The sequence below is a fragment of the Ovis canadensis genome, chromosome 17 (assembly GCF_042477335.2).
Source record: "Ovis canadensis isolate MfBH-ARS-UI-01 breed Bighorn chromosome 17, ARS-UI_OviCan_v2, whole genome shotgun sequence".
Lineage (NCBI taxonomy): Eukaryota > Metazoa > Chordata > Mammalia > Artiodactyla > Bovidae > Ovis > Ovis canadensis.
The window spans coordinates 62,543,618-62,571,286 of NC_091261.1; the positions used below are offsets into that span (position 1 = coordinate 62,543,618).

Consider the following 27,669-nt stretch of genomic DNA (forward strand, 5'->3'; position numbering starts at 1 on the left):
CTTGCCTGGAAAATCCCATAGACAGAGGAGCCTGGCAGGCTATACAGTCCATGGGGTTGCAAACCTTAGTCAGACATGACTGAGCAACTAATACACACACTCATAAGATGAAGAAGAGAAAATTCATACAATATCAGCGTGTTCAGCTTGAAACTGGGTTCCAGAGTCAAAAGAAAGCTTACCCAACCCATTATCATTGGAAAGGATTTGTTCTGTTTTCGTTTTCATCGGTAAGTTTTATTCAACCACTGGACTTAGACTCTGTACACAGGCAATGCGGTATCCCTGCACTCTTACACTTTCCTTTGGGTTTGGGGAGGATGAGGGGGAGGAATAGTCTACTTGCTTCTGTCCCTCTTCTCCCTCCCCTTGACCCTGTCATCTCTGAAGTCCCTCTCTCTCTCCCAGTCACCTTCTGGCCATGCCCTGGCTGCTTCTCTCTCCTGCCACCTTTTCTCCCGGCCCCTGTCATGGTGGTCCCTCATCCTGGAGTCCCAGTGTCTTTCTCGGGACCGAGACCGCTCCCTCCTCTCCCTCTTCCCCTCTCGGAACTGGTCATTTTTCACAACTGGCAGGTTAATGGGTTTGCGAAAAGGCCGATCCCGCCCCCCAAATCTCAGCTGCCCAGATTCCTTCTTCCCACCCAGACCTCCTCCAAGTCGCCGAGGAATCCACCCTTTGAGAGTCCTCTCCAGCTCATAGTCCACAAATATTTCGTGCTGGTCGATGACCAGGCCGTCAGCATCCCGGTAAGCTTTGAGCAGAGAACGCTCATCTTTGTATTCGATGAAGGCGTAGCCCTTCGAAAAGCCTGTGACCAAGTCCCTCACTAGCCGCAGCCTCCGGATGTCCCCGTAGCGAGAAAACACCTCCTTTAGCTTCTCCTCTTTGGTCTGCAGGTTCAGTCTCGCCACAAACAGGGTGAGGAGGGGGTCCCCCGTGACGCCTTTGTTGGGGGTGTATCGTGCCAGCATCGCCCTCCAGACGGCGCGATCGTGCGGGTCTTCGTCAGTGCCATCAATGCTGCCAGCTTTGAGTGGGTCATACTCCTTGGCAATGGGCATCCAATCATTCATGTTCTAAGGAGGGGTACAGCAAGCAAGTTTATATAGCACCTACTAAGAGCTCCGCCTTCAGTCCTTCCAACAACCCCATTAAGTGGATACTATTTTAAATCCCTTCTTCCAACAGGGGAGGAAGCAAAGGCTGAGGCCTCCCAGTTAGAAAATAGGGGAGACAGGATCACAGTCGGGCAGTGGGCCTCCAGGGTGCTCTCACCCACCCCACCGACCAGGGAAGACAACATGCCGGGGTCTGAGGCATACATTTATTATCCAGCTTAGCCATAGTAGGGCATGTACAAACTCTTTTAATGTGGCAATACAGATCAAAATCCAGAATCAAAATCCAGGCTTGCCTTTCAGAAACTTTAAAATGGTCCTAGGAAAACCAGCCTGGGAACGTCTATGGAAAAGGGGGTTTTAAGAAACTCTTTACAAGTGGTCCAGTGGTTAGGCCTGCCAGGGCAGGGGTTCAATCCCTGGTCAGGGAACTAAGATCTTCCCTGTAAGCAGAGTGGCCAATAATAATTTTTTAAAAAGAAAAAAAACCTCTGACTACCAAGAATTTCAAACACATACTAACATAAACAATGGCATAACCCTCCATGAATTTCTCACCCGGCTCCAACTATGACCCACACCTGACCCATCTTATTTCATCTGTGCCCCCCACTCACATCTCCCTCCCAGATTATTCTGAAACTAATTCAAGATATTACATCATTCATCTGTAAATATCTCAGTGTGCATTACTAAAGGATAAGGACTCAAAAAAAAAAAGCTACAAGGGAAAATGGTGCCCTGAATGCAGTAAACAGGTAGCAAAGTCAAAATGACAGTGACCCAGCCTCAGGTGCTTCAGTTCAAAAGGAAGACAGGGTTTCTTCTCAGTTCCCTAGCTGATAATCCATTTATGCTTTAGGGGTTGAGTATTGACTGCAATGGTAATTTGAGTCCAGCAAGCACATAGTCATCCATTCATCTGATACAAGTTCTCTCTCTCTTTTTTAAAGAGTGTAGGTAAGGTTAAGTCTGACACATGATAACTGACTTATGTGAATCTGCTGGAATAAATCAGATCCTGCTAATAATGTGACTACCTCTGTGAAGCTTTAGAGCCAATGCTGAAATATGTTACTAAAAATCAGGGCTCTTTTGAATATATCTGGTGATCTTCATTGGCTATATTATCTTTTCTTTTTTTTTTTTTTTGCGTTCTGGCATGCAAGATCTTAGTTCCCCAAGGACAGAGTGAAGCTGCAGCCCCTGAAAGGGAAGCAGTCTTAAACCACTGGATCAGCAGAGAAGTCCCATCGTTGCCTTGTTTCATTGATCTCTGCTCTGGTATTCTCTAAATGGCCCTAAAATTCTTAAAATTCTAATCTTACTTCCTGCCTCCATGACAAGGTTGCAGAGGAAAAAAAAAAAAAGAAAAACCACCGTAATAATTATAGTTATCTTGTATAGAACACTTAGGAGGTGTCAGGCACTGTGCTAAGCACTTACCTCCCTTCATCTCTCAACAATAACAGGACACACGTACTTCTATTGCCATTTCAGATGTGGAAAATGAAATGCCAAAGGTTATCTTTTGTCCCAAATCACAGAAGTAACCCAGCTGTGGAGTTAGGACCAAGGGCTTTTTTGATTCCAGAGCTTGAGCTCTTAACTATTTCCTTAGATGGCTATCATAAAATATAAAGCTTGAAATGGGGATAGGAAAAAGCAGGCTCGGTCTGGGTGTTGAAGGCTGACAGCGACCCCAACCAAGTGGGAATGAAACCCGTTCCCATTTCACAGGAAAAGGTTGCAAAGATCCACCAAACGAACCTGACATTATTGTACACAGTCAGAGCTCCTGTTGAAAGCTGTAAGAATTCTTCAAATTAAAATCTGGAGAGAATTACAAAGGTATAAAAGATGAATTTTGCTTTCTCCCTCATCTGCATGCTCCTATCAATACTAAATACCAAGGGAACAGCGGACTTCACGGATTCTCGTTTATCTTTCTAGGTCTATTTCCTCCGTTGTAACATTACGTTGAGATGTCCTACAAATTTTTAGACTCTCTGGTTTTTTCAATTCTGTCATTACTTCATAAACGGGAATGGGGATGAATCGTGCAAGGTGGAGGTGGGTTGGGCAATTAGCCATTAAAAACAGAAGTGTGCAAACTGAAAAAGCTCTGGATTGGGAGTCAGAAAACCCAGATTTAAGACCTAGTGCTCTCTTGGGCAAAATTTAAATCATTTGTTAAATGCTGCTAAATGCCTCTTCATCGCGTTTTATATGAAGATGAGATAAGGTAGTGTCTTTGAAAGCGCTTTATAATTACAAATTATTATGCAAGTAAAATCTATTCTTAAACAAGCAAATAAACAGCGAACGCCTCCCCAAGTTGAATCTGCAGAACGAAACTATCCGCGGTTCCCACCAGGTGGGAAACCTTGAAGGCTGGCTCACTGAGCCGTCAGAGCATGCGTAGTGGGGACCTGGACGCTGAGGCGGAAGTTTCGGTGAAAAGGCTTATACTTCCAGTCACTCCTGCAGCCGCCGGCCCTGGAGGCTACCGCCGCCGGCCCTGGAGGCTACCTTCGCCAGCCCCCCTCATTTGGGTGCGCACAGGAGGAAAGACTAACCCAGCTATCGCCCCCGCTCCTCGCAACACAACCCCAAGAGGTTCCCCGCCACCGCCTTGCCCGGTTTCAACATGGCGGCCCACGCTCGAGCCCACACACGATCCAGGCAGATTCCCCTCGTCCTTCTCGCCAGGGTGGGCCCTACTCCACCTGGCCGCTCCCTCTCACCTCAGCAAAGCTCGGTCTTCCTTTCCCACCGACGCCTGTGCCGAGCTCGTCGCGACGGAAGATTCTTCTTCTTAGACCGACCGGACCTTAACATCTAAAGCAGCAGATTCGTCACAGGCCCTATTTCCGTCTTTCCTTTTATTGTAGGAAATTTAATCACAGGCATTGAGCATCAAAGGCGTATCGTTTCCGAAGAAAGTGAAATTTCCGCTTTTCTAAAATTTTTCGTGAAGATTAAAAAATGCTGAATTGAACAACTAACGAAAGTGCAGCTAGTTGACTGGAAGCCGCTGAATTTCCGTACAAGATGTTTCAGCGCAGAGAGTTTTAGTTCTTAGACCCACTTTGAGAATTCGATTCTTGTTAACGGTTTTTTTCCCCCGCTCAGAAAATGCGTGTGCCCGTTCACAGGGAAACATTGTACGTATTTTTTTGCCAAAGTGTTTCTAACAATATTGTAACAATATTGTAAAGTTATCCTCCAATTAAATAAATTTTAAGTTTTAAAAAGAAAGTTTGGAGACTTTTAGAATCACTTAGGAGCTGGTTTAAATGCCTTTCCCTGGCGCCCATAGCAATCTATGAATCGCAGGATCTCTGAAAATTTGCCTTTTTTTTTTTTTGCAAGTTCCCAAACGGTTCTTTTAGGACCCCTGCCTTTACGGTTAAGAAGACTAGATTTAAAACCTGGGCGTGGGAGGGGGAAGGGAGGGCCTTGCAATCAGTAAATCTGTATAGAACCGATAGATGTGTGGTTCATAGTATAGGTTTTTTGTTTGTTAGGTTAATAATATATTCGGGTAGATTACGACTTGTGGTACAGCTTAAAATGTCTTGATATAGTTGTGCTTTTCTTGATGAATGTCTCGTGATTTCTTCAGCCACTCATTAATTTTTACAAGTGGGTCATACCTGCCAACAGCTGACCTCATTTTGATTCCAGTCTTATTCTTAGAAGGTAAGCCAGTCACCAACAAATAAGGATGTATTACTGTTAGTATTTTTTGAATCTTTATTATGTAGGTGAAGCATAGGCCCTGAATGTCTATAGCTTTCTTTATAGTAATATATTGAGTTAAAAAAAAAAAATCATCAGGGCATGCCCCTGGCAGTCCAGTGGTTAAGACTTCACCTTTCAGTGCAGGGATGCGGTTTCGTCCCTGGTCAGGGAGCTAAGATCTCACGTGCCTCATGGCCAAAACAAAGCAGAAACAATATTGTAACAATTCCGTGAAGACTTTTTTTTCCCAGTGGTATACTTTTTTTTTTTTAATCAGCAGTATTTGGAGAAGGAAATGGCAGCACACTCAAGTATTCTTGCTTGGGAAACCCCATGGATAGAGGACGTGGCAGTCTATAGTCCATGGGTTTGCAAAAAAAGTCAGACATAGCGACTAAACAATGGCAAGCATTCCTTAGGTTTTGAACTTCTGGTGTTTGTTATCCAAAACTCAAGAATCCGGTAGATTTCAGATAATGTGGTTTTTGTACTCCTGCTATTTGAACTCCCATCCAAACTCAGGAACTGAATACATTAAGATAGTGATATATTAGTTCTATATTTTGAGGAAGGAAAATTAAATTTGGGGTGGGGTGAAGGGAAAGCTGCTAGAAAAAAATGAGCAGTATCTATAGCTTAAAATTTCATATTTAAAAATGTGTGTGTTATATACATGCAATGGAATACTGTTAAATAGGAAGGAAATTCTGATAACTGCAACTTTGGATGAACCTGGAAGACATGGTAAGTAAAATAAGCCAGACACAAAAGAACAAATATTTTATGATTCCGTTTATATTAGTGACTGTCCCTTGGACTGCAAGGAGATCCAACCACTCCATCCTAAAGGAGATAAGTTCTGGGTGTTCATTGGAAGGACTGATGTTGAAGCTGAAACTCCAATACTTTGGCCACCTGACTCGAAGAGCTGACTCATTTGAAAAGACCCTGATGCTGGGAAAGATTGAGGGCAGGAGGAGAAGGGGATGACAGAGGATGAGATGGTTGGATGGCATCACCAACTCAATGGACAGTTTGGGTAAACTCTGGGAGTTGGTGATGGACAGGGAGGCCTGGCGTGCTGCGGTTCATGGGGTTGCAGAGTCGGACATGACTGAGCGACTGAACTGACTGACTGAGAATAGTCAAGTTCATAGAGACAGAAAATAGAATGGTCCTTACCAGGGGCTGAGGGTTGGAGGAAGGGGAGCTGTTTTATGAACACAAAGGTTCAGTTTGGGCTGATGAAAAGTTCTGGGAATGGATGGTGATGGTTACAGAACGTTGTAAATGTACTTAGTGCCCCTGTACTGTCCACTCAGAGATAGTTAAATGGTAAATTTTATGTATGTTTTACCACAATAAAAGTTTTAAGTGTTAAGTTTGCACTCCAGTAGCAATGAATACAACCTAGTGCCCAGATCTTGGTTTTTAATGTCTTCCAATAAAAGGAATCAGAGCACCTTGTAAAAATGGCTAGTTCTAGGACTGGGGCAAGAAATACATAATATGAACTTGGAGGAACTGGTAATACCAGAAAATAAAGAAGTGCTAAAAACAAACCAAAAGATCCACTGCTAAGGACATCAAAGGGACACAGGAGAACTCCCAGAAGCCAAAGAGGGACAATTTCAGCAACAAAACAGTGTTATAGTAGGACCCAAAATATAAAACAAGCATCTATGGGTCTATACCGATATAAATAAATGGTTAAATAAACTGAGTAAAAGAAACACATCTCCCATGCAGAACCCCAAATTGTGTCTCTAGACAACTCCTCTCTCAATACTGTGGAGGGAAAGTGCCCATTTCTTAAGTCTGGGTGGGGCATAGTGACTTTTGTCCAAAGACTGCAATATGGAAAAGAGAAAAAGAGGAGTAACTTTACAGTGGAGAAACCTGATGAAAACTGCTGCAGCCAGCTGATTGAGGTCAGCATCAACAGTATAAGTCACTAACACGAACCTTTAAAAGGATGTGATGCAGACTTCCCTGGCGGTCCAGTGGCTAAGACTGTGTTCCCAATGCAGGAGGCCCAGGTTCAATGTTTGGTCAGGGAATTAAATCCCACATACTGCAACTAAGATCCGATGCAGGGAAATAAAATAATTTTTAAAAAATATTAAATGTACTGTCTTAATCATTTCTAAGTGTGTTCAGTAGTGTTAAGTATATTTACATTGTTGTGCAACCAATCTCCAAAACTTTTTCATCTTGCAAGACTGGAGTTCTGTTCCCATTACACAATTACTGTCTATTCCCCTTCCTTCCAGCCCCTGGCAACCACTATTCTACTTTCTGTCTCTATGATTCTGACTATTCTTAAGTACCTCATGTAAGTGGAATCATAAAGTATTCTTTCATGACCAATTTATTTCACTTAATGTTCCCGAGGTTCATCAATGTTGTCACAATTCCCTCCTTTTTAAGGCTTATTAACATCCCACAGTATGGATAGATCACATTTTTCTATCCATTTATCTGGTGGTGGACCCTTAGGTTGCTTAGACTTCTTGGCTGTTGTGGTAATGCTGCCACATACAACATGATTGGGCTTCCCAGGAGGTGCTAGGGGTGAAGAACCTGCCTGCCAACACAGGAGACAAGCAGGTGTGGTCCCTGGGTCAGGAAGGTCCCCTGGAGGAGGGCATGACAACCCACTTCAGTATTCTTGCTTGGAGAATCCCCATGGACAGAGGAGCCTGGCAGGCTACAGTCCATGGGTTCACAAAGAGTGGGACACAACTGAGCGACTTATCATGCACTCATATACAACGTGGTTGTACAAATATTTCTTCTATATTCTGCTTTCAATTCTTTTGGAATATGTACATTTCTATCCTTTTAAATCACCTATGCCATAGGAATAAATGGTAGGAGGAAAGTTAATGTTAACTGTTTTTAATGAGTGGAAAAATGGAGTTGAGCTTTTAAATGCTGGGAGTGAATTTGTTCACTTAAATGATGACCCAAGTTTTGGTGCATGTCTGTTCCTACGAGGTAAAGTGCATTTTGTAGAGTAAGCTGTTATCACAGATCCATGTGTCCCTGGCACTCTAAGGCACAGCAGTCATTAGTGCAAAGGTGGAAACAATCAAGAATCACAACTCAAAGGGAACTGACAGGAGGTGACGTGCTGGTGGGGTTGTTGATTAGAGTGCTAATAAAGATTTTCTGTTTTAGGTTCTTAGAAAGTTGTCTCTGAGATGATATTGTCTTATCCTTTTGAATACGAATCTCTTGACCTGACTTAATTGTGAGGAGGAAAGGAAAGGAGCCCCTTTAGTTCCTTGGTAATATTCCTTTGACACATTTCTATTAACTCTTAAAAGAAGGAAAACCAGCTGAAATGTTTGCTTTAACAAACATATTTTAAGTCCTTTGGGGTCAGTTTTCTCTCTCTCTAATTAGGCTGTATACTAGGTAGCGTGGTGGTAAAGAATCTGCCTGCCAATGTAGGAGACTCAAGAAAGTCAGGTTCAATCTCTGCGTAGGGAAGATCCCCTGGAGTAGGAAATGGCAACCCACTCCAGTATTCTTGCCTGGAGAATCCCATGGACAGAGGAGCCTGATGGGCTACAGTCCATGGGGTCACAAAGAATCAGACATGACTGAGCACGTGCTCACACCCTGAAGTAGAATGACTGGATCATAAGGTTATTCTAAATATTTTTCGTTTTTCAGGAACTTCCATACTGTTTTCTACAGTGGTTGCACCATTTTATATTCCCGCTAGCCCAAGAGTTCCAATTTCTCCATGTCCTGGCCAACACTTGTTATTTTCTGCTTTTTTGTGTGAGTGTGTATTTTTAAATAATAGTCATTCTCATAGATGTGAGGTGATATTTCCCTGTAGTTTTTATTTGCATTTCCTTATGATGTCAAGCATCTTTTTGGAGGAGGTTGGGGGGAGGGCTGTGCAACATGAGGGATCTCATTTCCCCAAACAAGGATTGAACCTGTGCCCCCTGCAATTCATATTGAGCTCACCTTTTCATATGCTTGATGGCCTCTTGGAGGGTCATCTGAAAGGTTATCTCCATGACTGCCAAATTTTAAATATATGATTAAAGTGTAATCATATACAAGATAATTATACAGTGAAATGCTTTACCAACCAAGCTGAAGATCTGGAGGACAAGAACTACCGTACTAGAGATTTCTATGTTTCACACTAATGCAAGTTGTTTTTTTTTCTTTTTCCAGTTTTACTGAGATAACTGACCCACAGCACTATATAAGTTCAAGGTGTACAGCATAATGATCTGATTTATGTCTATCATGAAATGATTATCACAGTAAGTTTAGTGAACATTCATCATCTCATATGGATACAAAATAAAAGAAACAGAAAAAACATTTTTCCAGGTGATGAGAATTCCTAGGAATTACTCTCTTAATAACCTTCAGATATAACAGGCACCCCTAATATTAATTTGTCTTAATTAATTAGTGAGTGAAGTGAAGTCGCTCAGTCGTGTCCGAGTCTTTGCGACCCCATGGACTGTAGCCTACCAGGCTCCTCGATCCATGGAATTTTCCAGGCAAGAATACTGGAGTGGGTTGCCATTTCCTTCTCCAGGGGATCTTCCTGACCAAGGGATCTAACCCAAGTCTCCTGCATTGTAGGCAGATGCTTTACCATCTGAGCTAATAATAAGTGGAAATATGTGCATTTTGACTGCTTCCATTCAATTCGCCCACCCTGATTCCTCACCTCTGGTAATCATAGGTCCGATCTCTTTTTCTATGAGTTTGTTTTTTAAATATTTATTTTTTAAATTTTATATATTTATTTGGCTGCGCCTGGTCTTAGTTGTGGAATGTGAGGTCTTTAGTTGCAGCATGCAAACTCTTCGCTGCAGCATGTGGGACTTAGTTCTCTGGGGATCAAACCCGGGCCCGCTGCGTTGGAAGCTTGGGTCTTAGCCACTGGACCACCAAGGAGGTTCCTGTTTGTTTGTTTTTGAAGTATAACTGACCTACAACACTATGTTAGTTCTTCGTGTATAGTATTATATTCGCTATTCATGTACATTTCGACAGGATCGCCACCACACTGATACTATCTCAAAGCAAACATTTAGCATCCCCTGCTAGGCACTGAGCTAAGTTCACTTCATTCTTTCAACAGCTCCTTGTGGAGTGTATTGTTGCCTTCCAGGGTTGAACAAGAGCTGCCCTGGAGAGTAGGTTGGAAGTTTTAGTCTCCTTTAATGTTTCCCTTACCCACCCAACTGCATTCCTCCCTACACCCCCCATCCTCCACTCACCACCCTGAATAAACATTTCACCTATGTTAAAAAAAAAAAAAAAAAGTGTTCTGCAAACACCAACTGAAAACAAGTGCTCTGGGCACCACCCTTCCTTCAACCAAATTCTTTTCTAAAGAACTTCAACTTGGAGAGATGCAGTCACTGACCCAGAACTGCAGACATTTAAGCCAAACTGGGAAATCTCTCAAATCCTTGCTGTTTCTGTGCAGGATTTAAGACCTGAACATAATTTACAGAACAGGAAGAAAGACATACTGAATGAGTCACTCAGGAAGTTAGTGATGTTGCAGGTAATCAGAAGAGCATGAGACTTACTCTGTTTGATGTACCAAAATAGGACCACTAGATATTTCCTGTGGGTGGAATTAACCCCCAGAAACTTATGGTTCCATTTTTATAAAACGTGACCCACCCACTACTTTTGATTCCCACGTCACTTTTTCCTTTAACCATGCATAGGGCATAACCTTACTTTCGCGCCTTTTTGCAGTCAGTTTCTACTTAAAGGCAGAGGGGGAAGAAAGTGCGTCTCAGGGGATGAGTGTTTTTGAAATTATTTTTAAAACTTTGTTTAGTAATATATCACTGGGACTTTTTGAAAAGCTTTGTTGTAGACAGTCTCTGTATGTTAATGACCCAATTCATATCTTGTTCCCAAACATGAACTTAGGGAGTTTCTTGTACTTCACATTTTGGAGATAAAAGTAGTTGATAATAATAGTAATCCTTTCTTCCCTGGTGGCTCAGTTGGTAAAGAATCTGCCTGCAATGTGGGAGATACAGGTTTGATCCCTGGGTTGGGAAGATCCCCTGGAGATGGGAATGGCTACTCTCTCCAGTAAATCTGGCCTGGAGAGTCTCATGGACAGAGGAGCCTGGCCCACTGCAGTCCATGGGGTTGCAAAGAGTCAGACATGACTGAGCGACTAACACACATACACTGCACCAGAATTACCTAGAGGACTTGGTAAAACACAGATTGCTGGGGCCCACATCAGTGTTTCTGATTCAGTGGTTCAAGAATTTGCATTTCTCAAAAGTTTCCAGGTGATGCTGATGCTGCTGGTCTCCGAAGCACACGAAGCACACTTTAAGAACCTCCGCTGGCTTAAAAAAGAAACAGGCCCCAAATGGAATCACTTGTGCTAAGTCCCATGGCAGAAACAAAAACGTTAATATCTCATTTCAGTTTCAGCCTCTCCAAGAGGTGGTATTTTAAACCAATCAGTCTGGAATTTGCCGATCATCCCTAGTAATCTGCTTGATAGATTCCCCACGTTTCCCCTGAAGGAAGGTAGCCTTACCGAAAATAATCCTTTATTTTGTTCATGACTTCATGGTCTTATCCCCTCTTTCTGCCTTTAAAAATCTATTTCGTACAGCTACTCTGGAACTATTTTCTATTTGCTAGATAGGATGCTAATTCAGGACTCATCAAATAAAGCCATTGAGTTCTTCAAATTTACTCAGTTGAACTTGTTAAAAAAATGTATTTCATTCCTTCAGATCTTATTTGAGGCATCTTCAATCTTTGTTGCAGCTCTTAGCTGCAGCATGTGGGATTTAGTTCCCTGACCAGGGATCAAACCCTGGTCCCCTATACTGGGAGCATGGAGTCTTAGCCAAGGGACCACCAGGGAAGTCCCTGATTTTTGTGTTTTAACAGCTGTAACTCAGAATTGTTTTCATAATTTCCCAGCAGAGGGGGGATTATCTACCAACAGATTGTTCCAATTCTATGAGGGATCCAAGAGTTAAGATCATTAATACTTTATAATAATAAGAGCTAAGATCCACTGATGCTTCTGATATGCTAGACATTGGATGAGGCACTTGTCAGCACCTTATCTCATCTAATTCTCACACCAAGTTTGGGGGAATACTTTTATTTTTCCATGTTGACTGTAGGAAATGGGGATTTGGATCGATTAGGGCATCTAACTTACATACCAGCAAATAACAATTGTGAGGTTCAAGTCAAAGACTACTTAACTTCACAGCCCTCTTGATGATTGCACTACAGTCTTGGCACATAGTAGGTGCTCAGTAAATAAATGGTTAAAAGATTCTTTTTTAAAAAACCTCTAAAGCCTAGATACTCACTGGAAGACATTTTGACATTCTAAAAGTGTCATTTACTAGGTTTCACTGTGTAACAAAGGAGGGAAGATACGGCACCTCAGAGGATGAATTTCTAGAGAAGTTTCAAGGCAGAAGAAACTTTGAAAAGGACAGTGGTGGAGAAGAGATTCATACCAGCACTGGTGGCTGCGAATTCTAAAGGTAAGAAAGGAAGAAAGGTAGTCATATTTAGTTCTTGCTGATAGCATTGTTCTGAGAAGTCTACATTCCACGAATGATGTTCTGCGGTTTTTAGTATATTCACAGAGTTGTACAACCATCACCACTATCTAATTTTAGAACTTTTTCATCACCCTGGAAAGAAGCTCTGTCCACATTAGCAGTCACTTCTTATCCCCCTCCCCCCACCCCACCCCCACCCCCGGCTCCAGCTTTAGCCAACCACTAAACCGCATTTGCTATTGTGCACCTTATTATTGTGTATGATACATGGAATCATACAAGAGGTATGTATGGCTTTGTGGCTGCCTTCTTGCCCTGAGCAAGATGTTTTCAAGATTCACCCACATTGTAGCATCTGTCAGAGCTTCATCCTTTTCCTCCTCACCAGCTCTTTACGGAGATATAAATTACCTAAAGGAAATACACAAGGTTAGCCATACAGTCCCCTAACATTTCACCTATGTATATACTCCTGTGATTTCCACCAAGATCAAGACGTAGCACATCTTCATCACCTCAGAGAGTTTCCCCAGAGAGTTATCATGAATTCAAACCAAACCAAACCAAACCTGGGACTTCCCTGATGGCAGGATAAAGAATCAGCCTGCCCATGCAGGAGACACAGGTTTGATCCCTGATTTGGAGAGATTCAAAGTATCCCCACGCCACAACTACTGAAGCATGCATACTCTGGGGTCTGCAAGTCGTTAACTAATGAGCCCCTATACCGTACCTACTGAAACCCCCAGTTAAAGCCCCTGTGCCGTAACTACGGAAACCCTCTTGTAACTACTGAAATCCACAAGTAGTAGTAGTCACAACTCCTGAGCCCACGTGCTGCGACTGCGGAAGCCAGTGCTCCTAGAGCCCGGGCTTCACAACTAGAGAAGCCGCCGCAGTGAGAATCCCGTGCACCGCAGCTAGAGAAAGCCCGAGGGCAGCAATAGAGACCTAGCGCAGCCAAAAACAAACAAGTATGGCAGTGTGTGCATGTCATGTGTACTTCACCAGAAAAAACGTATTTTACCATCTTAACTGTTTTTAAGTGTACGGTTCAGTAGTAGTAAGTACATTCACATTGCGCAACCAAACTAAAGCTTTTTCACTTTGCAGAACTGAAACTCCATACTTACTAAACAACCAGGCTTCACTCCCTGCTCCCCACCGCCCCTGACAACCACCATTCTACTTTCTCTGTCTATGAGTTTGTACACAAGATATCTCATGTAAATGAAATCATATAGGACTGATATTTTGGTGACTGGCTTATTTCACTTAGCATAAAGTTCTCAAGGTTCATCGATATTGTGGCATGTGTCAGAATTTCCTTTAAGGTTGATTAATATTTCATTGTGTGTGTACACATTTTGTTTATCCATTCATCTGTGGATGGACATTTGGGTTACTTCCACCTTTCAGCTATCGTGAATAATGCTTCTGGGACCATGGGTGTGCAAATATCTCTTGGAAATGCTGCTTTCAATTCTTCTGGATATGTACCCAGAATTGCTGGATCATATGATAATTCCGTTTTTTATTTTTTGAGGAACAACCATATTGTTTCCCACAGAGGCTATGCCATTTTACATTCCCACCAACAATGCACAAGAGTTCCAGTTTCTACCCCATCCTTGCCAACACTTGTTAATTTCTACCTTAAAAAAAAAAAAGCCAACCTAATGAGTGTGAGGAGATACCTCATTGTGGTTGTAATGAAATTAGTGATTAGCCATAATGAGCATCTTTTTCTGTGCTTATTGGCTGCTTCTATATCTTTGGAGAAATGTCTACTCGAGTCCTTTGCCCATTATTTTTAAATTTTTTCATAACAGCTTCAACAAAATGTTATTTACATACCATATAATTTTCCCAAAGTGTGAAATTCAGTGATTTTTAATCTATGCACAGAGTCATCACCCTAGAAAGAAACCCCGTACCTCCCCAGCCTTAGGCAATCACTCGTCTACTTTCTGTCTCTATGGATTTGCCTGTTCTGGACATTTCATGTAAATGGAATCAGACAACACAAGGTCTTTTGTGACTGGCTTTTTGACTTAGAATAATTTCCAAGTAATGAGTTGTGACATGCGTGAAATATTGTCTATGAAGGAAGCATCAGAGACTCTGTGCCAAACGTTTTTCTTGTACCTGGTCCTGCAGGTACCACCTGCCTAGCACATTCATCATAAGCCATATTTTGTTTGCACATATGGTTAAGGCATTCTTATCAGTTGGGGTGGTGGGAACCCTGCACAAATTCAAGTTCCCAGATCCTAGCCAAGGCCAACCTTGCAAGAAGTATTTTCAAATGATAACATTCTTGGGCCTGCTTTGTTAACTATCTTCAGCAGATTTTTTTTTTAATATAAACCTTTAATTTTATGAGTATGGCTTCTCTGGTGACTCAGTGGTAGAGAATTGTCTACCAATGCAGGAGATGCAGGTGCAATCCCTTGGGAAGATCCCCTGGAGAAGGAAATGGCAACCCACTCCAGTATTCTTGCTTGAGAAATGCCATAGACAGAGGAGCCTGGCAGGACAGAGGAGTCCATGGAGTCACAAAAGAGTCAGACAGACTTAGCAACTAAACAGCAACAATAGCTGATTAACAATGTTGTAATAGTTTCTGGCGCACAGCAAGGTGACGCAGCCATATATTTACGTGTATCTATTCTCTTTCAAATTCCCCTCTCATCCAGGCTCTGCACAGATTTTTAAAAACTGTTTATTTATTTATTTGGCTGTGCCTGGTTTTAGTTGAGATACTCGGGATCTTCGATCTTCACTGGGGAATGTGGGATATTTTTCTTTTTTTTTAGCTCTGGCATGTGGGATTTAGTTCCTTGACCAGAGATCAAACCTGAGGCCCCTGCATTGAAAGCATGGAGTCTCAGCCACCAGAGCACCAAGGAAGTCCCTAATTGTAATCTTTGATGCACAAATTTTAAATGTTGATGTTGGCAACAAAAATTCAATTAACAATCAAATTAAGAAGAAAAAAGAATTTTATTCAAGTCAAACTAAGAATTATAACCCAAGAGACAGACTCTTGGAAGTCCTGAGAACTGTTCTGCCCATTAGAAGGCACATTATACACATTTTGGGGACAAAGACTCTTACATCAAAATGACATAGTAAAAAAATATCTAGTCCAAGTATGCAGGCAGCAAGTCACCATGACTCCCCACGGCCTTACAGAGTTTGCAAAAAATGCTATTTGGCCCAGGGTCAGGGTCCGGGGGACCCATTCCTGTAGAATCTTAGTTCCCCAACCAGGAAATGAACTCCAGTTTACCTCAGTGTAAGGCAATGGCACCCCACTCCAGTACTCTTGCCTGGAAAATCCCATGGACGGAGGAGCCTGGTAGGCTGCAGTCCATGGGGTCGCTAAGAGTCGGACACGACTGGGCGACTTCACTTTCACTCTTCAGTTTCATGCATTGGAGAAGGAAATGGCAACCCACTCCAGTATTCTTGCCTTGAGAATCCCAGGGACAGGGGAGCCTGGTGGGCTGCTGTCTATGGGGTCGCACAGAGTCGGACACGACTGAAGCGACTTAGCAGCAGCAGCAGCAAGCACAAGTCTTAACCACTGGACTGCCAGAGAAAGGAATGCCAGTCTTTCAAGAAGTTACTGGAATTCCCTGTTGTCCAGTGGTTGGGACTCTTTGATTCCACGGCAAGGGACCAGGATTCTATCCCTGGTTGGAGAACAAAAATTCTGCATGCCACACAGTCAGGCCAAAAAAACACACAGAAAAGTTACATTGCTAGCATCAAAAGAAAGGAAAAAAACCTGATCTTTGCAGTCAAGCAGGCATTCTCACCTTTGAGGAGGTCTGGTTAATGTATAATGCAAATACGCATTGCATGTGAGGGAAGGAGGAGGCCCAAATGGAGAGAGAGATTTTGTGTTTACATTTTCTTGTCCCACCTTAAAATGTGAATTTTATTCATCAATGTAATCCAATTTATCTGTTTTTTCTTTTGTTGCCTGTGTCTTTTAAGAAATCATTGCCAAATCCTTTGACATAAAGCTTTTTCACTATGTTTTCTTCTCAGAGTTTTATAGGTTAGGTCTTTGATCCATTTTGAGTTAATTTTTGTATAGGGTGTAAGGGAAGATACTTCACACTTTTGCATGTGGATATCCTATTTTGCCAATACCATTTGTTGAAAAGACTGTCCTTTCCCCAATGAATGTTCTTGGCACCCTGGTTGAAAATAATTTGATCATATATGCAAGGGTTCCTTTCTGGACCATCTATTCTATTCCCCTATTCCTTTTTATGAATGAATAATATTCCATTGTATCTGACAAAATGATTCCATTCCATCTGACAAAAAGTGGTCGACTGGAGAAGGGAATGACAAACCACTTCAGTATTCTTGCCTTGAGAACTCGATGAGCAGTATGAAAAGGCAAAAAGATAGGACACTGGAAGATGAGCTCCCTAGGTCAGTAGGTACCCAATATGCTACTGGAGATCAGAGGAGAAATAACTCCAGAAAGGATGAAGAGACGGAGCTAAAGCAAAAACAACAACCAGTTGTGGATGTGACTGGTGATGGAAATAAAGTCCAATGCTGTAAAGAGCAATTTTGCTGTAAAGAGCACAGAAACCTGGAATGTTAGGTCCATGAATCAATGCAAACTGGAAGTGGTCAAACAGGAGATGGCAAGAGTAAACATCGACATTTTAGGAATCAGCGAACTAAGATGGACTGGAATGGGTGAAATGAACTCAGATGACCATTATATCTACTACTGTGGGCAGGAATCCCTTAGAAGAAATGGAGTTGCCATCATAGTCAACAAGAGTCCGAAATGCAGTACTTGGATGCAGTCTCAAAAATGACAGACTGATCTCTGTTCATTTCCAAGGCAAACCATTTAATATCACGGTAATCCAAATCTATGCCCCAACCAGTAATGCTGAAAAAGCTGAAGCTGAACGGTTCTATGAAGGCCTACAAGACCTTCTAGAACTAATACCCAAAAAAGATGTCCTTTTCATTACAGGGGACTGGAATGCAAAAGTAAGAAGTCAAGAAATACCTGTGTAACAGGCAAATTTAAGGTTGGTGTACAGAATGAAGCAGGGCAAAGACTAATAGAGTTTTGCCAAGAGAACACACTGGTCATAGCAAACAAACACCCTTTTCCAACAACACAAGAGAAGACTCTACACATGGACATCACCAGATGGTCAATACTGAAATCAGATTAATTTTATTCTTTGCAGCCAAAGATGGAGAAGCTCTATACGGTCAGCAAAAACAAGACTGGGAGCTGGCTGTGGCTCAGATCATGAACTCCTTATTGCCAAATTCAGACTCATATTGAAAAAAATAGGGAAAACCACCAGACCATTCAGGTATGATCTAAATCAAATCCCTTATGATTATACAGTGAAAGTGAGAGATAGATTCAAGGGATTAGATCTGATAGAGAGAATGCCTGAAGAACTATGGATGGAGGTTCGTGACATTGTGCAAGAGGCAGTGATCAAGACCATCCCCAAGAAAAGGAAATGCAAAAAAGGCAAAATGGCTGTCTGAAGAAGCCTTACAAATAGCTGAGAAAAGAAGAGAAAGGCAAAGGAGAAAAGGAAAGATATACCCATTTGAATGCAGAGTTCCAAAGAATAGCAAGGAGAGATAAGAAAGCCTTCCTCAGTGATCAGTGCAAAGAAATAGAGGAAAACAACAGAATGGGGAAGACTAGAGATCTCTTCAAGAAAATTAGAGCTACCAAGAGAACATTTCATGCAAAGATGGGCACAATAAAGGACAGAAATAGTATGGACCTAACAGAAGCAGAAGATATTAAGAAGAGGTGGCAAGAATACACGGAAGAACTGTACAAAAAAATCTTCACTACCCAGATAATCACGATGGTGTGATCACTCACCTAGAGCCAGACATCCTGGAATGCAAAGTCAAGTGAGCCTTAGGAAGCATCACTATGAGCAAAGCTAGTGGAGGTGATGGAATTCTAGTTGAGCTATTTCAAATCCTGAAAGATGATGCTGTGAAAGTGCTACACTGAATATGCCAGCAAATTCGGAAAACTCAGCAGTGGCCACAGGACTGGAAAAGGTCAGTTTTCATTCCAATCCCAAAGAAAGGCAATGCCAAAGAATGCTCAAACTACTGCACAATTGCACTCATCTTACATGCTAGTAAAGTAATGCTCAAAATTCTCCAAGCCAGGCTTCAACAGTACATGAACCATGAACTTCCAAGTGTTCAAGCTAGATTTAGAAAAGGCAGAGAAACCAGATATCAAATTGCCACTATCCGTTGGATCATTGATAAAGCAACAGAGTTCCAGAAAAACATTCTCCTTTATTGACTATGCTAAAGCCTTTGACTGTGTGGATCACAATAAACTGTGGAAAATTCTTCAAGAGATGCAAATAGCAGACCACCTGACCTACCTCTTGGGAAATCTGTATGCAGGTCAGGAAGCAACAGTTAGAACTGGACATGGAACAACAGACTGGTTCCAAATAGGGAGAGCAGTACGTCAAGGCTGTATATTGTCACCCTGCTTATTTAACCTATATGCAGAGTACATCATGAGAAACACTGGGCTGAATAAAGCACAAGCTGGAATCAAGATTGCCAGGAGAAATATCAATAACCTCAGATATGCAGATGATACCACCCTTATGGCAGAACGCAAAGAAGAAGAGCCTCTTGATGAAAGAGAAGAGGAGAGTGAAAAAGTTGTCTTAAAACTCAACATTCAGAAAACTAAGATCATGGCACCTGGTCCCATCACTTCATGGCAAATAGATGGGGAAACAGTGGAAACAGTGGCAGACATAATTTTTGGGGCTCCAAAATCACTGCAGATGGTGACTGCAGCCATGAAATTAAAAGACACTTGCTCCTTGGAAGAAAAACTATGACCAACCTAGACAGCATATTAAAAAGCAGAGACATTATTTTGCCAACAAATGTCCCTCTAGTCAAAGCTATGTTTTTTTCAGTAGTCATGTATGGATGTGAGAGATGGACCATAAAGAAAGCTGAGCGCTGAAGAATTAATGCTTTTGAACTGTGGTGTTGGAGAAGACTCTTGAGAGTCCTTTGGACTGCAAGGAGATCCAACCAGTTCGTCCTAAAGGAGATCAGTCCTGGGTGTTCATTGGAGCTGAAACTCCAATACCTTGGCCACCTCACGCGACGAGTTGACTCATTGGAAAAGACCTTGATGCTGGGAGGGATTGGGGGCAGGAGAAGAAGGGGATGATAGAGGATGAGATGGCTGGATGTCATCACCGACTTGATTGACATGAGTTTGGGTAAACTCCGGGAGTTGGTGATGGACAGGGAGGCCTGGCGTGCTGCGATTCATGGGGTCGCAAAGAGTCGGATACGACTGAGCGACTGAACTGAACTGAAAGTGAGGTTCGTCGGAGTTAAGTAACTCTCCAAGGCCACACGCTGGACAAGTGGAGGATCCCAGGAGAAGGCCAGGTGCACAGCGCAGGGAAATCTCCAGTTTACTGAGGGTCAGATGCTGCAGGTCCCGGTGACAATGGGCCTGAAAGCTCTACGCAGTCCAGATCTTAGGACTTGCTGGAGCTGCCACCTACTGCTGTTTTCCCACTTTGCCGCAGAAAATACTGTCAGAGACCGGATCTGCCTCCACATACCATGCAAATTCTATGGCTGGAAGGCCCGAGTGCAGCAAGTGAAAAACTGTGCTCTTTTTTAGCCTCTTTCCCAGGCTGCGGTGGAAACCCGGCCCCCGTCTCCGTGGAAACCCGGCTTCCGCGGTCGCCGTTACCAAGGGGCGGAGCTGGGGGACGCTGCCCTTCCCCCGGTCTGCAGCCGCTCCCGGGCTGGGAGCGATCACAGTCACCCTTTAACCTCTCAGTTCCTCTTCTCCCCTCCCCTCTCTTCCTCTAGTCTTTTCGTGCCCCGAACCGTATCCTGGAGCCCGCACTCCTGCACGGGCTTCGGGGTGGACAGTGCACCGGGATCACCGGCCTCCGAGCCGCGCTGCGAGGCCTCCACAGACGCCCCCACCTCCCGGGCCCACCCCTCGGCGGCGCTGATTGGCCGCTTCTGGGCCACATTCCCCCGCCCCCGGGCCCGGCAGGGTCCTCGGCCCAGCGGAAAGTTTTCTGGGCCGGGAGGAAGTTGAACGTTCGCAGACTCCGAGAAAGCAGCTCCGGAGGCTATAGGGGTCTGGGCCGCCATGGAGGAGCCCCCTTTGAGAGAGGAAGAAGAGGAAGAGGAGGAGGACGAGGCGGGACCCGAGGGGGCTCTGGGCAAGAGCCCCTTACAGCTGACCGCTGAGGACGTATATGACATCTCCTACGTGATGGGCCGTGAGCTGATGGCCCTGGGCAGTGACCCCCGGGTGACACAACTGCAGTTCAAGATCGTCCGCGTCCTGGAGATGCTGGAGACGCTGGTGAATGAAGGGAACCTGACGGTGGAGGAGCTAAGATTGGAGCGGGACAACCTCAGAAAGGAGCTGGAGGGGCTGCGGAGAGAGGGCTCGGCTGCCGGCCCGGAGGTGAGTTTCGGAGAGCGGGGACTTGCCCCGGGGGCGGGGTGCAGGGAGCGCCCAGTGGGAGGGGGGCCGCTTACCCCTCCTGAACATCCAAGCCCCTCAAAACAAATCCCCACGAGTATCAAGTCCTCAGTTTAGAAGTGTTGTGTGTGCTCAGTTGCTCAGCCTTGTCCGACTCTTTTCGGCCCCATGGACTGTAGCCCACCAGACTACTCTGTCCGTGGGATTTTCCAGGCAAGAATCCTGGAGTGGATTGCCATGCCCTCCCTCCAGGGAATCTTCCCGATCCAGGGATGGAACCTGAATCTCTTATGTCTCCTGCATTGGCAGGTGGATTCTTTACCACTGCTCCACCTGGGAAGCCTAGAAGCTTTGTGATAGGTAACATTAAATGTTCTAAAGCAGAGGCTTCCTGCTGGAAGAGGGGAGGGCAGAGTCTTAACCACTGGAACCACCGGGGAGGTCCATCTTTACTTGCAAAAGACAGGTTGATGGGGACCTTGAGCAGTGGTTCTCAAGCTTTACTGTGTTACTCGCTCAGTCGTGACCAACTCTTTGTGACCCCATGGACTGTAGCCGGCCAGGCTCCTCTGTCCGTGGGATTCTCCAGGCAAGAATACTGGAGTGGGTTGCCATTTCCTTCTCCAGGGGATCTTCCCCACCCAGGGATAGAACCTGGGCCTCCTGCATTGCAGGCAGATTCAGTACCATCTGAGCTACCAGGGAAGCAGGCATTTCAAGCTTTTAGCAGGCATCAAAATCACCTTGAGTGATTAAAACACAGATTGGCTGGCCCTAGTCCCAGAATTTCCGACTCAGTAGGTCTGCAGTGGGACCTAGAATCTACAGCTTTTCAGAGGATCCAAGATGATACAGGTGCTCTCGGTCCAGGTTTCACGATTTGAGAATCTTTGACCTGGAGTAAGACATACATTTTAACTATAGAGAAATTACTGCTTATGACCACAGAAAAATATGTACAAGAATATCCAGGGCAGTTTTATTCATAATTGTGTCAAACTGGGAATCCAGATGGAACAGAGGAATGGATTGTTTTTAACTTGTGGTATGGAATACTACACAACAATGAGAAGGTACTGAAACACAGAACTACATGGATGAATCTCACAGATATTACATTGAGAGGTAGAAGCCAGGTACAAAAGAGAGCCTCCTGTGCACAGAATTCAAGAATAGGCAAAGTAATCTTTATATATATATAAATTTTTTGACTGCACTAGGTGGCATGTGGATTCTTAGTTCCTCAACCAGGGATCAAACCCAAGCGCCCTATATTAGTAGTGTGGAGTCTTAACCACTGCACCACCAGGAACGTCCCATCTTTACTTATAGAAGGCAGGTTGATGGTAACCCTGGGATGGGACAGTGGGAGAGAACAGGAAGGAAATATATAGGGAACTAATCTGGGTGTGGTTACTTGGGTATATACATATGGTAAAAATCATCAAGCTACAAATTCAAGATTAGTGCGTATTTCTGTATATATGTTATACCCCCATTTTACAAAATTACATTTTGCATCAATATTCAGAACTGATGAAACAAAAAGTTTCAAGAAACAATTTATCCTAACTCACCCTTACTAAACATGCTATATAGTCATACTTTCCTATTCTTTTTTATGAATTTTTAAATTATTTTTCAACTCACTAAATTAATATCACAACTCTCTAGTAGGTCTCCAGTTACAGTTTAAAAAAAAAAAACCAAACCTTCCTCAAGTGAATTATCTCATTTAATCCTCATACTATTATTATTCCCGTTTTATAGAAGCAGAGACATAGAACAATTAAGTAATCTGCCAAGGACTTGTAGCAAGTAAGAGGTGGAGGCAGGATTTTAGTTCAGAGATGCTAGTCTATTTTTCTTTTTTTGGCTGTGCTGGGTCTTCATTGCTTCTTGAGGGCTTTCTCTATTTGCAGCAAGCAGGGACTACACTCTAGTTGCAGTGCCCAGGTTTCTCATTGGAGCGGCTTCTCCCATTGAGGAGCACAGGCTTAGTTGCCCCAGGGCATCTGGAATCTTCCCAGACCAGGGATCAAACCCGTGTCTCCTGCACTGGCAGGCAGATTCTTGTCTACTGAGCCATCAGAGAAGTCCTCAGAGATGCTAGTCTTAACCACACAGTACTGAAGTACAGACCTGTAACTTTACTTGTGGTAACATTTGATGAGTGACTACACTCTGAGAACCCTGGAGCTATGGAGCTAAATTAGACAAAGTCCCTGCCTTCATGGAACCTCACAACTAGTAGGAAAAGCAAGGCACACAGACCTTCAAAACCAGCCCACAGAGTTGCAGACCAAGATGTGTGCCATGAAAGGACAACAGGAACAGGGTGGCTGAAATTCACAGGGAAGAGTGAAGATTTCTGGTAGCTTTGTTGGTACACTTTTACTTCACATACTCATTAGTCATGGTGACAATTCTATTTGTAGATAAGGTTCTTCTTTAGGATCTGTCATATGATGGTTGAATATCATTAGTAGCCTGACTTTTGAGATTCAAGAGCAGTTAAATGATTTGCCCAAGATCCCTCAGCTCACATTTTGCACTTATTTCCTGTCATCTCCAACTCCAGGCACAAAGATAGACCCACGATGGATCATGAACAGTGTGGTTTGCACAGGGCCCGGGCCATTTCCTGCCTGGGACGTAGCAGACAAGCTTCATTAGCCCCAGATGAGATAGCACATTTTCCTCCCAAACCATAGTCTTGAGAACGAGCGTGGGGGAAAAGGTAGAGAGAATGAATATTTAATGCTGCTAGACAGTTTATAAAAATATGCCCTTGTCTTTTTTTCTTCTTCTTGTTTTTTTTAATTACTATTTTTAGCTGTGGTAAAATAGAGGTGAAATTTACCATCTTAATTATTTTTCAGAACAGAGTTCAGTGGCATTAAGTCAATTCACACTATTATGCAACATCACCACCGTCCTCTCCAAAATGCCCATCTTGCAAAACTGAAATTCGGTGCCCACTAACCACTAACTCCAAATTCCCTTCTCCCCCGAGCCTCTGGTAATTCCGTTCTCCTTTCTGTCTATATGAATTTACCTATTCTAGATACTTCATATAAGTAGAATCAGATGATCTTTGTTCCTTTGCCACTGACTTATTATTTCACTTCATGTCCCAAGGTTGCTCCGTGTTGTGGCATCTATCAGAATTTCCTTCCTGTTTAAGGCTGTATAATATTCCATTCTAGGGATTTACCAGTTTGTCTATCCATCTGTCAGTGGACACGTGGGTTGCTTCCACCTCATGATCTGTATAAATATTGTTTCTCTGAACATGGATCTATAAATCAATCTTCAAGCACCTGCTTTCAAGACTTTGGGGTATATACCCAAAAGTGGAATTGCTGTATCATGTGATAATTCTGTTGTTAATTTCTAAAGGATCAGCCATTCAGTTTTTCATAGTGACTTCACCATTTTACATTCTATCAGCTAGGCCCAAGAATTTCGGTTTTCCCACATCCTTACCAAAGCTTGTCTTTTTTTTTTTTTTTTTTTTTTCTGGCCACACCATATGCCATGTGGGATATTCCTTGTGAAGTCAAGTTAAGTGGAAGTCACTGAGTTGTGTCCAACTCTGCCACCCTGTGAACTATACAGTTCATGGAATTCTCCATGGAGAATACTGGAGTGGGTAGCCTTTCCCTTCTCCAGGGGATCTTCCCAACCCAGGGATCTGCCGGGGTCTAGCTCCAGTGGATCCAGGGAATTTGAAGCGGGGACGGAGTCAGCGAGGAAAAACTTATTTATTTGGAAATATAAAGAGAGATTAGGAAAGAATAGTATAGTAGGAAAACTAGTGGAGAAAAGAGGCTGAATAACTTGGTTTACGTGGAAAGCTAATAAAGTCTCAAGACAAGAAACTTGCACCACCTACGTAGGCCACCAGAGCCTGCTTGAATAGCGGAAGGTGCCCCGCCTTGGGCTCCCTCTCGCGTGGGTCTTAGAAGCCAGGGCAAGTAAGTAAACATGGCGAGCCTCCACGCTCCAGATGGGAATTCAGCCAGAAAAGAAGGAGAAAAGACCACACGGGGGAAACCAGTCTTTCCAGTAACTGGTCCATCCCTTTTGTCCGGGAAAGCTTTTTATACTTTGGGTTGTACATAGAGATCAATGGATAATACAAAATTATGCAGTGTCAGCAGCCCTGACTCTTATCGAGACCAGGCTTTCTCTCTGCATACCTAGCTGTATACACAAATCTTAGGTGATTTACATCATCTTCTGGCCAGGAGGCCTATTAGCATTTTATGGTCCTTTTCTGATAAGGGTCCGTCAACCAAAAAACTTATTTGCCTTAAAAGTGTTGTTCTTACTAAAGTCTGGTGCCACTCTCAGAAAGCACTAAATAAAGTTACATTCTTACATAGCAAGGACACAACAATTTATAACAAGGAAAGAGGAGTACAGTGATTTATAACAAAGAGAAAGTTCATTAACTCAAAAGTCTAGTGTTGCTAAATCAAAACTACTGTATTCCTTTTTCTATATCCCAATTACATTGATTAATATCCTCCGGGTGCCTGAAAGATAAAGAATATGGAGGCCTGGCAGCAGTCATTGACTCAACAGTGAAACCCATCACCAATATAATTTTTAGCTTTTTAGAAAATGCTCTGTATCTTTAAGATGTTTTAAGCTGCATGCCTCTCTCGGTTGAGGGGCTGTAAACAATCACAAGTTGTAAAAGTCTCTAACTGTCAGGCAAGTTAGAGAGCCATCAGAGGGGTTTGAGCTGAGACACTCCTTTTATATGCAGGAGACTGGTTAACTGGAGCTCTAAGTTAACTCTTTCCAGAGAAAGGTGGTTGGGGATAGCCCCCTGTTATGTCAGAAGAGTGGAAAGCACAGTACAATAAAGCAAGCAGACTCTGGTTTTGGGGGTAGATGCTGAGGGAAATCCAGGGGTACTCCTGAGGCCTGATCTCAGCCTTTGCCTTTTGCCAGGCCCCCTTCCTCATGACCTTTGCTGCAGGCGGGATTCCCCATGCTGACTCCTGGCAGGGATCGAACCCAGGTATCCAGCACTGCAGGTGGATTCTTTACCGTCTGAGCCACAAGGGGATCAACCCATGTCCCCTGCAGTGAAAGCACAGAGTCTTAACCACTGGACCGTTAGGGAAGTACTGGCAACACTTGTTATTTTATATTTTGTTTGTTTAATTACAGTGGCCATCCCAATAGGTGTGAGATTTTTTTTTCCTTTGTTTTTTAAAATTTAAGTTCAAAATTCAAAAGTTACGAAAGTATTTGCCTTGGAAAAGCTCTCACATCCCTTCCTTGGAAAAAATTTAAGCCGTTTCTTAAAGTATCCAGAGATATTTCATGCAAACGCAAGCAGATATGAATATAGTTTTCTGTTATTCACACAGATAGTATGATAATATATACCCCGCTCTGCCCCTTGCTTATTTTCACTTAATATGGCATGAAAGTGGTACTACATCAGAATATAAGGAGCGTCCTCATCTTTTAAAAAAAATGTATTTATTTATTTACTGGCTGCACCAGGTCTTAGTTGCATGCAGGATTTTTAGTTGTGGCCTGTGGGGTCTAGTTCCCTGACCAGAGATCAAGCTTGGGTCCCCTGCATTGGGATCTCAGTCTTAGCCACTGGATCACCAGCAAAATCTCTACTTCCTCATCTTTTAATGGCTTTTGGAAACTTCCACTGGACAGTAATACCAACTGTTCAACCTGAGGGTTCTCAGCTTAGAGTTTTTGGAACCCTGCTCCCTCCTGTTCCCCAAGATTATGAGTCTGATCCATGAGATCCATGAACTTGCATGGGAAGAAATTATATTTTTATTTTCACCAGCCTCCAGATGAAATATACCACTTTATTAAATCATGAAGGCATTTATGTTGATGTTTGGTAGAAATCAACACAATACTATAAAGCAATTAGCCTTTGATTAAAAATAAATAAATTAAAAAAAATCATGAATGTAGAAAACAAACCACAGTAATATCAGTAGTACCTGTGACAATCATCAATGGAAATCACAGGTGTTTTCATATCCCATTACAATGTAGTACATCTCAAAACTTTGCTTTTGTTCTGTATCTTATTGGGCCTGTAGCTACATTGTGTTCAATGAAGGAGCAGGTCTTGGGATCACATATTTATTTTTAGATTTTGATGAGTGTATGTTATCTTAGTTGATTTCCTTGTAATCTTATGCCTTTGTTTTATACATTTAAGATCATTATTCTGAGATGGAATCCACATGGGCTTTACCAGACTGCCAAAAAAGATTTGTAGAACACAAATGTTAAGAATCTCTGCTTTAACCAGTTTCCTATCAAAAGACCTTTGTTTTCCAATCATTTGCTCTGAGCCCGAGCCTCAGTGGGTTACTCTGATCTGTACCAGTTGGCCCCTGAGTATGTAGAGGAAGTGGACTCACTGGTCAAAGGAAAGGCATTTGACATTTTAATGTGTATACATGCTAAGTCACTTCAGTTGTATCCAACTCTTTGCAACCCCATGGACTGTAGCCCACCAGGCTCCTCTGTCCATGGGATTCTCCAGGCAAGAATATTGGAGTGGGTTACCATTCCCTTCTCCAGGGGATCTTCCCGACCCAGAGATCGAACCTGGATCTCCCGCATTGCAGGTGGATTCTTTACCATCTGA

At 43.1% G+C, this 27,669-nt stretch overlaps 2 protein-coding genes across 3 annotated transcripts in view; one reads left to right on the plus strand and one right to left on the minus strand.

Annotated features, from left to right (window-relative positions):
• Window positions 1–206: 206 nt before the first annotated feature.
• Window positions 207–4,170, minus strand: SNRNP35 (small nuclear ribonucleoprotein U11/U12 subunit 35). The gene is made up of 2 exons (XM_069557682.1): window positions 3,869–4,170; window positions 207–1,079 (listed from the first exon to the last, which is right to left on the minus strand). Exon 2 carries the CDS (start codon window positions 1,074–1,076, stop codon window positions 339–341), a length of 738 nt encoding a protein of 245 aa, XP_069413783.1. The 5' UTR covers window positions 1,077–1,079; window positions 3,869–4,170; the 3' UTR covers window positions 207–338.
• A 16,077-nt stretch (window positions 4,171–20,247) lies between these two features.
• Window positions 20,248–27,669, plus strand: part of RILPL2 (Rab interacting lysosomal protein like 2) — a 28,974-nt gene continuing 21,552 nt past the window's right edge. Inside the window, exon 1 of one of the 2 annotated variants that reach the window (XM_069557690.1) lies at window positions 20,248–20,990. In XM_069557690.1, coding sequence (XP_069413791.1) covers window positions 20,667–20,990 — 324 coding nt within the window. In that variant the 5' untranslated portion in view covers window positions 20,248–20,666. The remainder of the gene's footprint in view (window positions 20,991–27,669) is intronic. The other variant, XM_069557691.1, reaches the window with a different exon arrangement.

Coding starts and splice junctions, on each gene's coding strand:
- SNRNP35 (XM_069557682.1), bottom strand. CDS start 1,076: ATGAATGATTGGATGCCCATTGCCAAGGAGTATGACCCACTCAAAGCT.